This window comes from Phycodurus eques, chromosome 12 (assembly GCF_024500275.1).
Source record: "Phycodurus eques isolate BA_2022a chromosome 12, UOR_Pequ_1.1, whole genome shotgun sequence".
Classification (NCBI taxonomy): Eukaryota; Metazoa; Chordata; class Actinopteri; order Syngnathiformes; family Syngnathidae; genus Phycodurus; species Phycodurus eques.
The window spans coordinates 22,233,395-22,251,911 of NC_084536.1; the positions used below are offsets into that span (position 1 = coordinate 22,233,395).

General features: G+C 42.2%; 2 protein-coding genes across 3 annotated transcripts; both read right to left on the bottom strand.

Moving 5' to 3' along the window:
- Nucleotides 1–5,705: 5,705 nt before the first annotated feature.
- Nucleotides 5,706–10,613, bottom strand: LOC133410450 (endothelin receptor type B-like). 2 transcript variants are annotated; one of them, XM_061691641.1, is made up of 4 exons: nt 10,549–10,613; nt 10,347–10,403; nt 10,165–10,273; nt 5,706–5,999 (listed from the first exon to the last, which is right to left on the bottom strand). In XM_061691641.1, the coding sequence occupies exons 1-4, from the start codon at nt 10,563–10,565 to the stop codon at nt 5,913–5,915; spliced, it is 270 nt and encodes an 89-aa protein (XP_061547625.1). In that variant the 5' UTR covers nt 10,566–10,613; the 3' UTR covers nt 5,706–5,912. The 2 variants fall into 2 exon arrangements, with proteins under 2 accessions (XP_061547625.1, XP_061547624.1); XM_061691640.1 differs by having other exon boundaries at nt 10,347–10,406; nt 10,549–10,594.
- Nucleotides 10,614–11,756: 1,143 nt separating this feature from the next.
- On the bottom strand, nt 11,757–15,436 carry LOC133410449 (endothelin receptor type B-like). The gene is made up of 4 exons (XM_061691639.1): nt 15,365–15,436; nt 14,862–15,255; nt 14,582–14,694; nt 11,757–12,109 (listed from the first exon to the last, which is right to left on the bottom strand). Exons 2-4 carry the CDS (start codon nt 15,222–15,224, stop codon nt 11,908–11,910), a joined length of 678 nt encoding a protein of 225 aa, XP_061547623.1. The 5' UTR covers nt 15,225–15,255; nt 15,365–15,436; the 3' UTR covers nt 11,757–11,907.
- Nucleotides 15,437–18,517: the final 3,081 nt, after the last annotated feature.

Genomic DNA, 18,517 nt, shown 5'->3' on the forward strand with positions numbered 1-18,517 from the left:
TGTAGCCTCACTCTTCCCCCCACCACCCCTCTCATTCATGCACATATATTCTGTTTTACTTTGGCTAATTTTCATTCATCCAGCTTTCTAACTGTTCCTCCACCTGCTCCCTGCTTTCACTGCAGATCACAATGTCATATGCAAACATCATCGTCCACGGGGATTTCAGTCTAACCTCATCTGTCAGCCTATACATCACCACTGCAAACAGGAAGGGCTCAAGGCTGATCCCTGATGCAGTCCCACCTCCACCTTAAATTTGTCCATCACACTTACAGCACACCTCACCACTGTTCTGCTGCCCTCGTACATGTCCTGTATTATTCTAACATACTTCTCTGCCACTCCAGACTTCTGCATGCAGTACCACAGTTCCTCTCTGGGTACTCTGTCATAGGCTTTCTCTAGATCTACAAATACACAATGAAGGTGCTTCTGACCTTCTCTGTACTTTTCCATCAACATCCTCAAGGCAAATAATGCATCTGTGGTACTCTTTCCAGGCATGAAACCATACTGTTGCTCGCAAGTACTCACTTATGTCCTGAGTCTAGCCTCCACTACTCTTTCCCATAACTTCATTGTGTGGCTCATCCACTTTATTCCTCTATAGTTCCCACAGCTCTGCACATCACCCCATCCCTCCTCAGGGATCTTCTCACGCGCTACAATTCTATTGAACAAGCTGGTCAAAAACTCCACAGCCACCTCTCCTGGATGCTTCCATACCTCCAAAGGAATGTCATCAGGACCAACTGCCTTTCCATTTTTCATCATCTTTAATGCCTTTCTAACTTCCCCCTTACTAATCATTGCCACTTCTTGGTCCACCACACTTGCCTCTTCTACTCTCCCTTCTCTCTCATTTTCCTCATTCATCAACTCCTCGAAGTATTCTTTCCATCTATCTAGCACACTACTGGCACCAGTCAACATATTTCCATCTCTATCCTTAATCACCCAAACCTGCTGCACATCCTTCCCATCTCTATCCCTCTGTCTGGCCAACCTGAATAGATAATTTTCGCCTTCTTTCGTGTCCAACCTGGCATACATGTCATCATATGCCTCTTGTTTGGCCTTTGCCACCTCTACCTTTGCCCTATGTCACATCTCAATGTATTCCTTTCGCCTCTCCTTGGTCCTCTCAGTGTCCCACTTGTTCTTAGCTAACCCTTTTCCTTGTATGATTTCCTGTACTGTGAGGTTCCACCACCAAGTCTCCTTCTCTCCTTTCCTGCCACCACCAAGTACTCTCCTGCCTGCCAGGTACTCTCCTGCCTGCCTCTCTGATCACCTTGGCTGCAGTGGTCCAGTCTTCTGGAAGCTCCTCCTGTCCACCGAGAGCCTGTCTCACCCAAAAAGCTGCACAACACTCGTCCTGTCTCAGCTTCCACCACATGGTTCTCTGCTCTGCCTTTGTCTTCCTAATCTTCCTCCCCACCACCAGAGTCATCTTACACAAAAAAAGCGTTCACTACAGCCATTTTCATCCTTTTTGCAAAGTTTCCCACCATCTGTCCCTCCAAGTTCCTTTCCTGGATGCCGTACTTACCCATCACTTCTTCATCACCCCTATTTCCTTCACCAACATGTCGATTACAATCTGCACCAATCACGACTCTCTCTGTGTCTGGGATGCTCAGAACTACTTCGTCTAGCTCCTTCCAGAATTTCTCTTTCACCTCTAGGTCACATCCTACCTGTGGGGCATAGCCACTACTCACATTATACATAACACCCTCAATTTCAAGTTTCAGCCTCATCACTCGATCTGATACTCTTTTCACCTCCAAGACATTCTTAGCCAACTCTTCTTTTAAAATAAAATAATAATCCGGTATGGAATTCTTTGGATAAATGCTCATATTTGTTTGGCAAAGTTTTAAGACGGATGCCCTTCCTGACGCAACCCTCTGCATTTATCCGGGCTTAGGACCGGCCTACAGTTTGCATTGGCTTGTGCCCCCCAAATGGCTGCATTCACAAACAACAACAGTAGACGGTTTCATTTGGCACCAGCAGGGAGGTTAGCAACATTCAATTACACATTTTTATGGCGCACATCTATTTTCGCTTCTTAATTCATCAAAAGAATAATAATCAAGCCGATTCTGTGATCCATCCAGCAAAGACAGTCAAACATTACGGATTGATTGATTAGAAATTCAGTTACCGGCTTAATCATGGAACATATTAAAATCATAAGTCAAGGTTCTACTGTATATAGGATTGATGCATGTGAAATGGTAAAAGCATTCGTTCATTCACTACCTCTTGTATCCATGTAGCTAGCCATTATTCCGTATTAAGCATGCATCCAGCTCCCACACACAATAGCAATGTCAAATAGGCAGTCTTTCTTATCAGGCGACGTGCTTTGGCAGCGAGCAACCTGGAATCGGTGTTCACACGGCGTGCCCTGACGTTGGCCCTCGACTCACTTGCAGCCATTATATCATATCGGAGCGAGTCTCAATCGTATATCAGGCGCCACGACTCTCATATCGCTCGTTTGGCCGCGACGTTAGCCTGGCACCCATCACCGTTAATCTCGTCACGCCCTCGACCACCTATGTGAATATTATTCCTGCTTTATGTACATGGTGATGCAAGGGCAAGAGCATGCGTTGTTATGAGGGGTCGTTAGAGGCATAATTCAGGATTGCCGTTCACACACACCTTTTTTTTGTATATTTTGCGCGCACATAAAGACTTAAAATGCTCCCATAACAGGACTGAAATGCCCTGATATACGCTACTGATTATTATTTTTGCGCTAACACACTACTGAAATGCTCTCACACACAATTGAAACACTATCATACACTACTGAAACAATATTATAAATACTAATGAAATGCTCTCACACCCTACTGATTTTTTTTCCTCACCCACACAACTGAAAAGCTCTCACGGGCATAAACGGATTTTTTTTTCACTCACTTACACGCTAACATTCTCACACATGTCCTGAAATGCTCACACGAATGTTTTTCGCTCACAAAACGAAAACGCTCTCTCACACACACAACTGAAACACTCTTGCACACACTACTAAAACGCTTACGCATTTTACTGAAAAGCTCTCACACTCCTGAAAAACTCACAAATGCTTCATACGCTCTCACACACGCTACTACGACACACTCTCGCACTTACTACTGAAAGGCTTACAGTCTAATCTTTTTAGTAATGCGTGTAATCCAACCACACTACTGAAAAGCTTCTTACACACGCTCCTGAAACACCCTCACACACCAATGAAAAGCTCACACACTACTAAAATGGTTTAATGCACACTACTGAAACGCTTCCATGCACAACTGAAATCCTTTCATGCATATTCACAAATACGATAATGAAATGCACTCATATCAATACACTTTATACTTGTAATGTGTATAAGAAATTCTCAGTAGTGTGCATGAGTGTTTCAATTGTGTATGTGAGCACATAAATTCAGTAGGATGTGTGCAAGCATTTCAGTCGTGTGTGAAAGCGTTTCAGAAGTGTATATGAGAGCATTTCAGTTGTGTCTATTAAGGCGTTTCAGTAGTGTACGGGAGCGTTTCAGTAGTACGCAAGAGAGGAAATCCTGAATTATGTCCCTGACGGCCCTTTCACGTTGTTGTGCCGCACATGTCGATGGCGTCTCCGCCCGCCGCGCAATGACTGATTGATGGCGTCCTATTTTTAATGCATTGTTAAATGTGTAATGCTGGGAGACACTTTATGAAAGACCTGCGAGTGGAAAGGGGGGAGGGAGAGCGCAGATGACAGAATGAGGTCAGGAGCAGAGATGGATGTGTGCAGGGGGGTTTGAGGATGGGTAGGTGGGGGGGTTAGACGTCAGCACCTGATAGGTCTCGCTGTCACAGATGGGGTGAGCGCAAATAAGAGCGTTAATGCTGTGTCAGTCAGTCACCACGGCAATTAAAAGTTGAGCCCTTTGAAAAAATTCTCGCATTCCGCCAGCGTGCTCGCCAGGAGTCGACAAAAGGGAAGGAGAATTAAATTGCTGATTCTAATCGCGCCGTGTTTTCTGTTATTGTTTGGCCCGTATTGTATCAATGCTGCAAAATGCTCTCATTTATCCTCCCTGCCAGCGCTGACACTTTTCCTGAATGCCCAGTCTTTGCATTTAGAGGGTTATTGGCAAACTCTCAGGGAGGAAAGCAAGTCAACGATTGACTTTGGATGGTGTCTGACATAAGATGGACCAGGAAGCGGAGGTCATATTGAATTCTAATAACCTTCCCTAAAAATCAATAAATAAACATTCCAAATTTATTTTATTTACTTTCCCACCCCCCTCAATGATGACTGTCTTCACTGTGTTCATTGGTATATTTAATGCCTTGATAATTATCTCGTATCCTTTTTCTGACTGATGACGATGTTGTGGTAGATCTCTGCAAAATGGCGTGAACTGTAAACCATGACAACGGAAATGTAAGGAAAAGCCTACTAGAACATCTGAACTTCATTTAGGGTTCATGAGAAACACTATAAATGGCGGCAGGCGTGTGCTGACTACCATCTAACATGAGTTTGAGTGTGATCGGCTAATTCGGAACATGGCGACATTCCCCAGTAACAAGAGGGCGTGCACACTTGTGCAACTGCATCTCAGTTGTTTATTTGTTTTTCATTTCCCCTTCAAAATGATGCTTGCCCTCCAATGAAGTTGTACAGATTAAAGGTCTCATTATTGGTGGAAAAAGGTTTTGAAATTATTTATCTTATTATTTTTTATCCATCCATCCATTTTCTGAGCCGCGGGTCGCGGGCTTGCTGGAGCCTATCCCAGCTATCATTGGACAGGAGGCGGGTACACCCAAACTGGTTACCAGCCAATCGCAGGACACATATAAACAAACAACCATTCGCCCTCACCTTCACACCTACAGGCAATTTAGAGTCTTCAATTAACCTACCATGCATGTTTTTGGGATGTGGGAGGAAACCGGAGTGCCCGAGAAAACCCACGCAGGCGCGGGGAGAACATGCAAACTCCACACAGGCGGGGCCGGGGATTGAACCCGGGTCCTCAGAACTGTGAGGCTGACGCTCTAACCAGTCGTACACCGTGCCGCCTTATTTTTTATATCACAAAAAAATGGCATTTGAACAGGGGTGTGACGACTTTTTTTGTAGCCACTGAAACTACTAAAATAATTCCTCACAAACCTATTACTTTTTTTTTTTGCATATTACTACTATTACTATTCTATAGAAAAAGGAAGAGCTATTCTAAAATTGCATTTTTTCTGGTAATATTACAACTTTATTCTTTTAAAATTACAACCTTTTTCTCCGAATAACAAACCTATTCTTGTTATATCCATTTTTTTTAATCTTTCTTAACTACAACCATTCTCATTAAGAATTGTGACTTTTTACCTAAACGTAAGACTTTATTCTAGAGAGAGAGAGAGAGAGAGAGAGAGAAAAAAACATCTATTTTATTCTTGTGAAATTGCAAACTTTGGTCTTGTCCATCCATCCTTCTATCCATTTTCCGAGCCGCTTCTCCTCACTCGGGTCGCGGGCGTGCTGGAGCCCATCCCAGCTGTCATCGGGCAGGAGGCGGGGTACACCCTGAACTGGTTGCCAGCCAATCGCAGACTTTGGTCTTGTAATAAACATTTTTTTTCAGATTCCATTTTTATTCCACTCTTGGATTGCGAGTGCCCTAATGATTTAGATGGTATCTGATGGTATCAAGATAGCCCAGACAGTTGTAGTTGTAGCTGTCATCCATAAATTTGCAACGCAGCCCTCATAAATGCCTTGAATAGCTTCCGTATACTGAGAGGAATGCGAGAGTACACGCGATGCCCGCTTGCAGTGTCTTGTGCGAGTTGTTGGCACAGCGAGGCGTCTTCTCGGCCAGGCAATCAGCCGCTCTACTCGCCGGTTCGATCCCTCAGACTTTTCCGCGTGTCGTCACGAAGAACTTCGTCCAGAGGCTGACGCCAGCTACAAAGGCACGCCTGGAGAACCACACGCGACAACAACAAATTTGTTTTTAAAACAGACAAACGTGGGCATGATCCGTGTAAATGAGGTTAATGATGTATGTAAAATACTTCATTTTAATAATCAAATAATCTACCAAATTGTTGGATTTATCTCACCAAACATTATAATGAATAAACACAAAAGGAATGAAGACGTTGGTCATTTTACTCATGAGGAGGGCGCATGGGAGATTGTTCAGGTTACAGCCTCTCAACACGCTCTAAACAATCTCTCCCGTCGCTCCTGCATTTATTTGAAAATAGGGAGGTTTCTAAGTTTACAAGACATAACGTACTAAGCTACAAGACACAACACACTAAGGGTAGGGTTTCAAGGTGAAAACATGGCACCTGCCACGTCCCGGCCACGTCCTTCTCTCAGATGATTCCTGCTGAGTCATCTTCTTGAAGGCGAGACATCTTTCTTTCGAAACATTGTCCATAATACTAATGCAAGCTAAGCAAATAAATGATAACTTCTACAATATATCTAACACAAATACATTTCCATCTATCAATTATCTTCCGCTTATCCGTGGTAGGATCACAGGGGGCAGCAGTCTCAGCAGGAAAACCCGGACTTCGGGCATGTCTCACTGGGATTAGACCCCGCCTCCCGAGGCATTCCCAGGCCGGCCAGGAGACGTCCTGGGTCGTCCCTGGTGTCTAATCCCAGTGAGACATGCCCGAAACAGCTCGCTAGGGAGGCGGTCAGGGGGCACCCTAACCAAATGCCTGAGGCACCGCTTCTGGCTTCTCTCGATGTGGAGGAGCAGTGGCGCTACTCCGAGCGGAATCCCCCGCAATAAACGAGGTAATACTGTCATGTGGAAAATGGAATCCAGACACAGAAACACATTTTTGATAGCAAGCACTGTATATTTATTGCTTGCTTTTGGCAAACTCCAACTCACAAATGCAAAACTGTAAATTAAAAAAAAAAATCAAACATAAAATCAAAACCAAGCTATGGCTGGAAATATCCAGTAGAAAGACTAAACAACAACTAACCCACCAGCAACTGAGCGTGATGCTACAGGTTTTCATCCACATCGCATTGGATGTCTCCTTTTCCGATACGCCTTGGAAAGACTCTTCTGGCGTGTCTTATCCATCCCCGACAGGCTTCCGCATCTATTGTCAGACAACCTGCATTTTTGTTTGCAGCCAGCAGAGAGATCTCCTGCTGAGGATAGTGGTGAGAAGAATTCTTCAATGGGATTCGGGAAAGAGGAGAATGCAGGCAGGAACTGCAATGTCATACTGGATGGGCCATTTGTTCACAAGGCGGGAACAGTGGAATGCAACATTGCCCCAAATGATGAAATACTCTCTAGGTGGAATCAGCCTGTGCCGCAGTGAATTTAGGAAGGTGATGAGGCTTTGCGTGTTGTAGGGACCGATGACGGAGATGTACAGTGGACCTCGTCGTCGGAAATGCCGACGCACACGGTGATACTGGCAGCCTCCCGCAATGCCAGCCTATGGTTGATGACATGGCCAATAATCTTCTTCCATGATTGCAGATACAAATGACATAGAGCTGAGGCCCTCTTCCATAGCTGAGTGAGGAATGATTGCTGATTGAATCATTCCAAGTCTGAGTCTCATGAAGGCGCTTTGACAAAATCGTCGTAATGCAAAGCTCATCGAATTGGCTGTGGTGGAACATTAACTTTTGTTTCGCACTGTGAGTCCAATGTCCAACACTCACATTTCTTAAAAGCATTCTTTAGTGTAAAAGAAGTTCACCACTTTTAATATCAACCAGGGCTTGACAAAACAACACTAAAACTCCCACGAGCACTGCCTTCACGCAGTGTTTGCTCATTGGTCCATTCACTTTTTGCTGACGTCGTGATGTCGAAAGAAAAGAAACAAGAGGAAATCTGATGAGACGAAGGAAGAGGAGACACAAAAGAAAATCATTTTGAATGAAGTGCCCATTGTGTGTCGAGCAACTTCGATTAGCATGTCCATGTTGTCCGAGCCTGCTGTTGACGCTTGAGAAGGTACTTCGGTGCAGTTAGGGGTTTATAATATTACATGCAGTTGTATTGCATTTGTGACACTTAAACTATACATGGAAATACAGAGTCATAATTATAAAGTAAAGTATGTTGGATATAGGAATTGGGCATTTGGACCTGCAGAGTAAATCCAGTTCGTATTTTGCACTACTTAATACTGAGAGGTGTTTATAATGTACACCAAATGTTGAGTGTACATCATTGGAGACTACTAGCAGGAAGCGAGCATCTTCAGCCAGTAAACAGTATCATAACACGTGAATTCCTTTTTCCCTTTTTTTTTTTTTTTTTTAAAGCTATATAAAATAAAAGCTTTGAAAATATGTCCCTTGAAAATTGCTGTGAGGCTATCTGCTGATGTTTTTTTTTTTCTTTTCTTTTTTTCATCTTCCCTCTCACAATGGTTTTCCAGACCATTTTCACTTATTGCACCCCTGGGTGCTTGCTCACTGCTGTCTGCAGTCCATTTTATGGACATGACTCAACGTGTACAGGCTGAGAGGAGGAATGTACACACAGCGGCCACTTCTTCAGGCACGTCTGGGCTGTCTCATGAGAGTTAGTACAATACAGAGGATGTATGAAACTAATGCACAGGTTTAGGGCTGCACTACAGATGTGTTTGTAATATTTTTCTCACCTTATTGAGGACAACATGTCAGAAACGACCCTCGGTGTGATGCGTTTCTGTCCTACTCCGATGGTAAACATCCATGAATCAAATATCAAATAAAGGCAAAAGGCGACGACAGTTCACACTGGATTTACAATCCAAAGTGCTGCATTTCACATTTTCAATGCACTTTTAATGCTTGCCGGACTTCTTTGTGCGAAAAAGCTGCATAAATCAAGAGCAGTTTTATATCACAGCGCCATATAAAAAAAGGCCTTATAAATCCGATCCAAACAAAGATACAAAGAATAAAGCACACAGAAACATGGCTGACATTGAACGACAGCGCGCAAAGAATCAGACGGAATTTATGTTCCCCAGCAACAAATGTTTTTCCTTTCACGATGCTGAGAAACACTAAACATCTCTCAGATATTTAAAGACATTTTTGGATTAATTAGAACCATTTAATTGACAAAATATTCAAATTAAAAGTGCAACAAATAGACATAGAAATTGAATAATGATATTGCTATTTTTAAAGGCTTAATATTACAAAAACTATGTAATATTATGATATAAAAGCAACAATTTTACAATAATTAAGTTGTCATATTAGAAGACTAAAGCTGCCATTTCTTTGAGAATAAAGTAATATTCTAAAATCAATAAATAAAGTTGCAATTCAAAATATTAACACTACGAAAATAGTCTTAATTATAAGAATATATACACCCACAGTATATATGTGTGTGTGTGTGTATTACTTATGAAATGAGAATAAATAAATCAATTAATCAATCACTTAAGCAGATTATTTTACAAAAGGAAATAATTAATAATTTAATCAGAAAAAATGTTGTAATTTTTAGAATAACTTTTACAAGAATAATATAAGAAGAATAAAAACATTTTCAGAATGAAGTCTCAAAATTAATGTGGTAATAGCACAAGAAAAAAAGTTGAAATTCACAAAAAGTAATAACATTATGAAATAAAAGTAACAATTTCACTCGGAAAAAAGTTTTCATTTTACAAAAATAAAATTGTGATTTCACAACAATATTGCCTTAACGGAATAAAGTTGCAATATTATGAGACAAAGATTTTAATGTTATGAGCACAAAGTTGTATATGACAAAGTAGCAATTTTACAAGAATGAAGTCTTATAAGCCTACTGTGAAAATAAAATGTGAATATATCATAGTTGTAACACTTAAAGGGTAAAGTTGGACTTTTTTTAGAACAAAGTCTTAATGCAGTATTATGAAAAATATGAAAAAAGAATTCTGCCAAATCAATAGTACTAATAAAACATTCCAAGAAAAGAGTTGCAAGCTAATAAAAACCATATTTAATTTAACCAAAAGTGCAATACATTTTCGGCTATTTTTCCCCCAGTGGTTTTTTGTTTTCTTTTGTTTTTTGTTTTTTGTCTACGTAGAAAGAAATCTTTCCAGGCACCTCAGTTGGAGGAAGAAGATAGTATCTCACCTTAAAACAGGTTTGAAATCTTTCGCTGACTACGAACAAGGCCACGGGGGTGAGGCATGAGTTGAGGGACGCCAGATTGATGCCAACATAATTCAGCACAAGAAAGACACTGAAACAGTGAAGATTCAGAGTACAGTATAGCCAACGATCACGATATCAAATGGTACCTGGTTTAAACTCACCTTAGTAGCTGGCACCTGTCTGGATCGTTCTCATCGTATATGCTTGACATCAAGATTCTGCTGAGGTAGAGTGGCAACCAGCAGACGGCAAACATAAGAACCAAGCAGAAAACGGACCTTGACACGCCTCGCCTCTGAAAACACAACTTTTTTTTTTTTTTAGAATTGATAGTGAAGTTGACAGGAGTAAATACGCACATACCTGCTTGGTGTGGCCATGTATCAAGGCGTTGTCTTTGTTCTTCAGCATCGTCCGGGCCATTAGCGCGTAGAAGGTGGCGGTCAAAGCCAGTGGCATGCAGAAGTAGAAGCTGAAGAGCCACCAGTCCTTCACGGCTTTATAAAACTGCTCATCAAGCGAGGCAGGAAATGAGCATACTCGAGCAGTGAAGATCAAACATGTTATATATCATATAATCATATTGCTGAAGTATTTTTGCTTCTCGTGAGGACGAAGGCAGCCGTGCGTTTCCTCTAGTGACTATAAATCACATAATGTAAGGAAGGCTCCGGAAAAGTGATGCCGAGCCTCGTGTTAGCTCGAGTAGTTGTACTAATGTCACCATTCAGAGTTGTGTCTATTGCGTGAACGGTAAAGTTTGAAACGAGGAGAACTGAGATGCATAATATCAGTGGACCAGCCAGGCCAGGCCATCTTACCACTTAGTACTTGCGTTGATGTGTTTATGATCAGGAGAATAACAGTTAGGCCATTCCCAAAGTGACCATAAATCACCTAACTTAAGAAAGTAAATGTTCCCCGGAGCACTACCAGTTGTGCTAACATTACTTTTCAGAGTTGCGTGCTGTACTTTAACCTGCAGGAAAACGGGCCGGAAGTGCTTATAATAAAGAGCATAACAGCTCTGCAATTGTCAGTGACTATAAACCGCATTGTTTAAGTATTCCTAAAATAGTGGCCCTAAATCACCTTATCCAAGGGTTTAAAATATTGGTAGACCAGTCAGCATACCAGTATTTGGTTTATGCTACTTTTACTTTTCTGGATTGTGTGCTTTGACTGAACACAGTAAATACTTATAATTGTGGGTGTGGGCGGGGGGGTTGGGGGAACAGCAGTGCCATTCCAATAGTGGCCATAAATCACCTAATTTAAGGAAGTTAAGGTTTGCAAAAGCACTTGTGCTCCTGTTACTATTCAGAGTTTTGGGCATGGCTTGAACAGAGTCAAGAATAATTCAATGATTTCATAAGGAAAATAACAGCTGTGCCATTGCCATAGGCACCATAAATCACATAAGTTAAGGATCTATTGAAGTGCAAATTTTACTTTTCAGAGTTGTGTGCAGTGCTTGAACCAAGTAAATGCTTTTTTTTAATTCCATCTCCTAAGTATATCTTAAAAGTGTGAAATGGGACGTTTTGTTTGCTTTTGATTTCAACAGGGGAAATAAATGTTGCTAGTTACTGTTACTATTGACGAAGCACCTGCTGTGAGAAGTATCATTAAAAAAGCAAAGCCAGTGGTTTTTTACAGTAATGTAGTACATGAATGGATTAGGAAGTAACATCAAAGCCGGCTTGTTACTGGCGGCTTGCATCAGGTCACCTGCATAAACGGTGTGCTCTGCACCGGATGGAGCAGACAAGTCCTCAGATGTCGCTCTTTGTAGTCCACATTTATCACGCCGAAGCCAACAAGCTCGGGTGCGGCCAGCGTGATGGAGAGGAGCCATATGAGGGACGTCCACACGTACGCTCGGGGGTCTTTGAGCCGTTGCCGAGAAGCAATTGCGAAGTACCTACGACACGCATTTTTCTGTTTTCAGCCCTTTTAGCGGAACGCCATATAAAGTTTGATAACATGTTCAGTGATACGGCAAAGCTCGTTCGAACAGCCCAGTATATCGTGTTTCGGCAGTCGCAAATTCATGATTTTGTAGTGGGGGCAACCTATATTCAGCTATTCGCTGTTTTTACGCTCAGGCCAAAAACATGTCTATAATGAAAATATTCCTCTGGCATCATCTGATGTCATCTTGGTGCCGAGCGACAATGCTACATTGAGGGGAGAAGGTTTGCTTTTGTTCAGGCCCTCACCTTGTCTAATCGAAAGAAGAAGAAAAAAACTGCTTTACTGCCACCTTTTGGCATCTGAAGGCATTTACAAACATGTTTGTGTGGGCATAAATGATAAACACATATTGCTGCTCCTTGTGGCAGGGCTTGGTGCCTATCTCTTGAGAAATATGAGAAAAGAAGACATGTTGAACATATAAAGAGATGAACCTTTAAATAAACAAGTTATTCAACTTAAATATCATTCAATTACATTTGATTAGGTTCTTAAATCCAAATGATACTTTCTCCTGTCACTTCGACTGTGATTTCCGATTTCCACAGCGGAAAGAAATTATTTTTCAATGCTTATTAAATCCAGGTTGGTGAGTTGCTCCTGTGACATTGAAGACCTCAGATACGTTTTTATTAGTTTCGCTTTTGAAAATGACCTTTCACAACTTGCGAAATGAAAAAAAGACATTTCATGTGGTTTATTCATCTGCAACAGGGCTTGCAGTCTTCCAACTTTATATACTACAATACTATAAACTACCAACAATTTAGAGGTTGAAAGCACATCCGATGTTGTGATTTGGGCTAAGTAGTATGGCCTTCTTATAAAATCACAATATTTCAGTTGTATTTAATATGATCCCAAGCCCGGTGGCAGATGGATAAACCGTATTTCATTTACATCTTCATATCATGAAAGTATTTTCCACTGATTCCCACCGGTAATTCCGTGCAATTGACCTGCACATTATTAGTAGGCCTATATGGATTGGAAAGTTATGTGTTCCCACGGACATATCGCATTAAATATCACCCAAGAAAAACTAGAAAAATGTAGTGTGACGGGGCGCTGGCCGATGAATCGATTTCTTTGATAAATGGTTTTTAATTTTTGTAAAAATTGATTCTCCGCGCACTTTTTACACTGAAGACATGGCGGCAAAAAGAGAGGTGTTAGTTAGTACATGTATACGAAAGAGGCACAGTTTGGTCAGTCATTTGGAATTGGTTTGGGTTTGCAGTGTGACACAAATAGCAACAGACATTCCGGCTCCAAAGTATGTTTCAAGATTGTTGAAACCAAAGCAGAAGGAAAAATTCTCGCTAAGAAACAGACATCCATCCATCCATTTTCTGAGCCGCTTCTCCTCACTAGGGTCGCGGGCGTGCTGGAGCCTATCCCAGCTGTCATCGGGCAGGAGGCGGGGTACACCCTGAACTGGTTGCCAGCCAATCGCAGGGTACATACAAACAAACATTCGCACTCACAGCCACGCCTATGGGCAATTTAGAGTCTCCAATGAATGCATGTTTTTGGGATGTGGGAGGAAACCGGAGTGCCCGGAGAAAACCCACGCAGGCACGGGGAGAACATGCAAACTCCAACACAGGCGGGGCCGGGGATTGAACCCGGGTCCTCAGAACTGTGAGGCTGACGCTCTAACCAGTCGTCCACTGTGCCGCCAAGAAACAGACAGTTTATTAGAATGATTTCACAGTTTTCCTTATGACAAGAACGGAGCCCAGTGGAAGGCAATCACGGAGTCGATGGTGCTGAACGTTGCTCGTTTATACATTGCAAAAGCGGTCACTTATCCACTTCAACGGTGGTAGCAGCCATTGTGATAAAATACATTCAATCTTGTGCTATAAATGATCTCAATTCTTTGCACACTTCATCGGGGTTTATTCCTGTCTGGTCACAGTCTATGATTTTTTTACCCGACTACCTCCGGTGGTGTGAATTCACTATAAGAGCGTCCGGAAGTTCACCAAACATTACAGCAGCATGACATAAACTTCTCACAGCTGAATAATATAGAGTAGAAATACTTCTACATCCCGAATTGGAAGATACCATTTTCTCTGGACAGAATCGGCAAACCACTGGCTCGGTTGTGCTGTGAGCCTCCCAAAATTTATTTCATGATCTACGCTGGAATTTTGAAAACAGTATTTTGTTTACCTGCCTGATTGGATGCCCCTCCCCTCTGCTTGTATTCCAACTCGTTCTGGTATGTAGTACTGTATATATACGAGTAAAACTGCACATGAATTCCATTTTAAAATCACATATTAATGAAAATGAAATCGACTAATTCATTGACATTACCGAATGAACTTGAATGAAAACTTTTTTTTTTTTTTTATTAAACATGATTTTTATCAACCCTAACCACAACACATTCTTATCTCCTCACCTGTCAGCACTCAGCGCACACAAACTCAACACGATAACCCCAACTGAGGTTTTCTGGATGAAGGGCACCAGCTTGCACAGCACCGAGCCAAAGGGCCAATCTTTTGCCATGAGCTACATATGGGAGAGGAGAAAAAAAAAAAAAGAGCACACAATATGTGTTCGCTGTAATAATCAATTTGAGATAAGCCTGGAATGAATAGAACGTGTGCGGAGAAGGCCGATAAGGCGTCGCATTATGTCGGCCTTGTAATTGCATGTCAGTGAGGCGAATAACTCACCCTGTAGGTGTTGACTGGGACGTCCACCACAATATGGAGGAGGTCTCCTAGAGCTAGACTTGCAATCAGGACATCACCGCAGCTCCTCATGGATTTGTTCCTGTGAATGATGCTCAGCAGAAGCGAATTTCCCACAATTCCCAGCACAAAAACCACGAAAGAGATGGCCGTCTTGAGGTACTTGAAGGTATCCCGGATTCCCGCCGAGTGGGCGCACATAGGAGGGGGTCTCGCAGAGCTCTTGGATCTGTGTTTGTCCATCTCGGAGAGTTGTACACCAGCGGCGGGCTGAGAATGTTGATCACCGGCCTCGCCGCTAATGAGAACATTTCCCAGACAAAGAAGTAGCGCGATGGCCCACATTGTCTACGGCCTTCAGATGCGTTTGCCAGCGCTGGGTTAGGAACGAGAGTAATTAGCATCGGAGCGTCGGGGAGTTTGGGAGCAAAAAAACTTGCTCCGGTGATCACAAGGCAATTATAAAATTAATTGTCCCAGCTTACCTTTTGATCGGAAATGCCGCACAATACGGCTGGGAGCAAAGTCGCCTTTTGAGAGCCTGCAGTAAATATTGCAGCTCAGCGGTCGGAAGATTTTTATAGACGAAGGTGCCGCTGTCGTCATTATCCATCAACGTGTCACCGGTGACTGTAATTACCACCTATGATGAATCGCCCTCGGTAAAAGGACGCCGTCGATGTGTCTGTTGTTAAGAGTGAGAACATGTTCTGGCTTACTGCAGGTGTGCATGTGCTACAGTAGTAACATGTCTCAACCTTTACCAATGTTAGCATCGCCGCTCAGGGCAACATCACGGAATCTTATGGGAACACTTTTCATCTGGCTAGAGTGGATACCTTCATCACATCACATGCAAACATCCGGAAATACTAAAATAGTGAACTCACTTAGTGTTCACACTTCACAGGCCGCAGTTCCTTTGTTTTGATCCAAGTGTCAACGCTGTCATCAGAACTCTGCTGCATACCAAACGAGCCCCTTTGCAACTGCTTGAAGAGGTTACAGAAGCTCAAATGTAAACGGGAGCTGGACCACGGACCAGAGACACAGACCAGGGCTAAAATGATAGCAATCCTCAGGAAATCACTCATATGAAATGTCATTTACATAATACAGACATACAGCTATACATGGAGATGGTCATAATTCTTCAGTAAGCTGCAGAAATATTAGTCATTCTTCACAGAAGACAAAGAATACATGTCTGTGAGTATTGTTATACTCCCTGTCTATATGTGTTGCTCCACCGTTGCTCAAATATCCATTGCTTGAAGGGTTATAACACCGCAACGCCTATCCTATCCATTAGCCCGGCTATGGCGTTTTGCTTTGTTTGTTAGCATTAAGCTAAACGGACTTTACTAAGGCAAAGCTCGGTAGTTGTTTTAAATAAGCATGTCATTTGCTTTGTTTTATGTTTAGTTTGACAGTAAACTTGAACTGGGAGTGGCAAAAAACAACTTGAAGCCTCTTTTTTGAAGAATCGTTCACCATCTGCCAAACTGCTGCTTGTTGTGAAGCGAGTTGCGTTCACTGCCACCACACCGCGCTAGTATGTCAAGTTTTTGCTCGTAAGTCAAAGCAAAAAAAAAAGATCGTATCTCGAAAAAGCACTGTGTTGTGTGATGAAAAGATTTTATACAATAGCCTTTCGATCAGCTGAGAAGTCATGAAAAACTCTCAAATGTTTGTCTTTAAAGTGAACCCAACCACACCGCAGGCTACGGCTGTTCTGCAGGTTGTCAGCATGAGATCGACTAGAGCTTCTTCTGTTGGAGGCGATGATTAAAATGTCAATTAAGATTGTTTTAAGGTGGACACCAGATCCATGGAAGACACCACACCTGAATCAATGTGTTGCAGTCTCGAATGGGCTAATTTTATTCTCTGCTTCGGTTATCTACATGAAGTTAAACAACAAGAATTTTGTCGTACATAATTCCTTGTCCTTGTGTCAATGGCAAAAACTTTTAAATTATGCAAGCCTTTTGGAAAGCAACAGTCCTCTAGATCAGGGTTATAATTGTGGAGGGTGTGCGAGAATAAAAATGTACGTATTTTGGTCTGTAAGAATGGTTAAAGAGTTACATTGTTGTCTGACCAGGGCATATTTTTCATCACAAAATAAGTATTTCCTCTATAAAATGTATTTACTCGGAAAATAACATTTTGGTACAAAGAAAAATATAATAATAATAATAATAACTTCAGCTACTCCCAGTAGGCCTGTCTCCTTTTTCAAGGACTATAGTAAAACTTTAATGTGGTGTCTTCGTTTAATTTGCGGGTATTTGATGTACAAATTTGCTTTTGACATTTTTGGACTAGTGCGTGGGGGGGTTTGTCAACTGTGTCGAAAAAATGTAAATATAAGTAATTTGTAGTTTCATAGAAGTTGGTGATCCCTGTTCTAGATACTCTAGTTACTTCCAAAGTCTGGGCGTTGTCTTTTAACTTGATCTTCAAACTTTCCAATTTTTGCACCAAATGCTCCAAGTAACAAACCGCAGCTAGCTGGGGTCAAAGATACTCCCGGTGCGCATTTCTGGATCTTGAAGTCGCTCTATTTAAGTGCATTTAAGATGCATACACAGGTTAACTGTACCTTCTGCCATCTAGTGGAAGAGCAGTTACTTGCTCTGCTTGTCACTATACATCACTGGCATAGATAGATGAACAGAGATACGTTATTTGTAGTAAATAGGTTGTAATTTTTGGACCAATTAAGTGTAATTGGATAATTTCACAGTGGTGGGGTGTTACAGTACTGCCACAAGCAATTGTCGGTTACTCGCCGCGGTCATCTACCATCACGCACGTGTAGTTTCTCTTCACACAGCTCTTGGATTGGATGTCATTGGATTGCGTAGGTGTAGGTAATGTTGGAGTGGGTGAGTGCACAGTAGGTTGCTAGCTGCGCCACGGCAGACAAGCTGAAGCACCCCGAGGAACAATAGACACGGAGCGAGCAGAAGCATTCCATTGTTAATTGCATCCGGCTCTCTTTTGAAAACTCCGACTCGTACTTGGCCGGCGAGGAATGACCTTGGCTAGGAATGTGTTGGCGCGCTTCCACGAAAACAAGCGATTAAGGCAGAAGAATTGCTTGGGTGGACTGCGCGAGCACACGAAGAATATTCTCAGTTAGGCGGCTGACATACAATGTTATTGCGAGTGTTTCTCTATATAGGTCACTGGAGAGCGCCAAGACACTTCATGGCCTATAAAAAAAAAAAAAAAAAAGAGAGAGAGAGAAAAAAAACAAAGCTGCGAGGAACATTTTCCTGTCTGAAAGAGTAATAAAGAAGAATAAAATAATCCCCTGCGATTCCACATTAAGCCTTTAAAGTGTTTTTATCATTGACCTGAATTGTTCCGCTTAAATCTCTCGTTTGCGTTTTAACCACATTTATGATGTTTGCTGCATGATGGCCCCAAAGAGACATCGGTAGCTTGTTCACCGCTTAAAATGAGTGGAGGGAACTTGTCCATGTGCACGCACTTGTCTTCGACTCTCATTATGTCGCTGGTTCAAACCGTCACGCTCAGCCGAATACAAAAGCGGCCGCTGTTTACTGGGTCAGCGGTTTGACGTGATTTGTTTGCGTCGTTTAACATGTTTTAATGAGGCACCA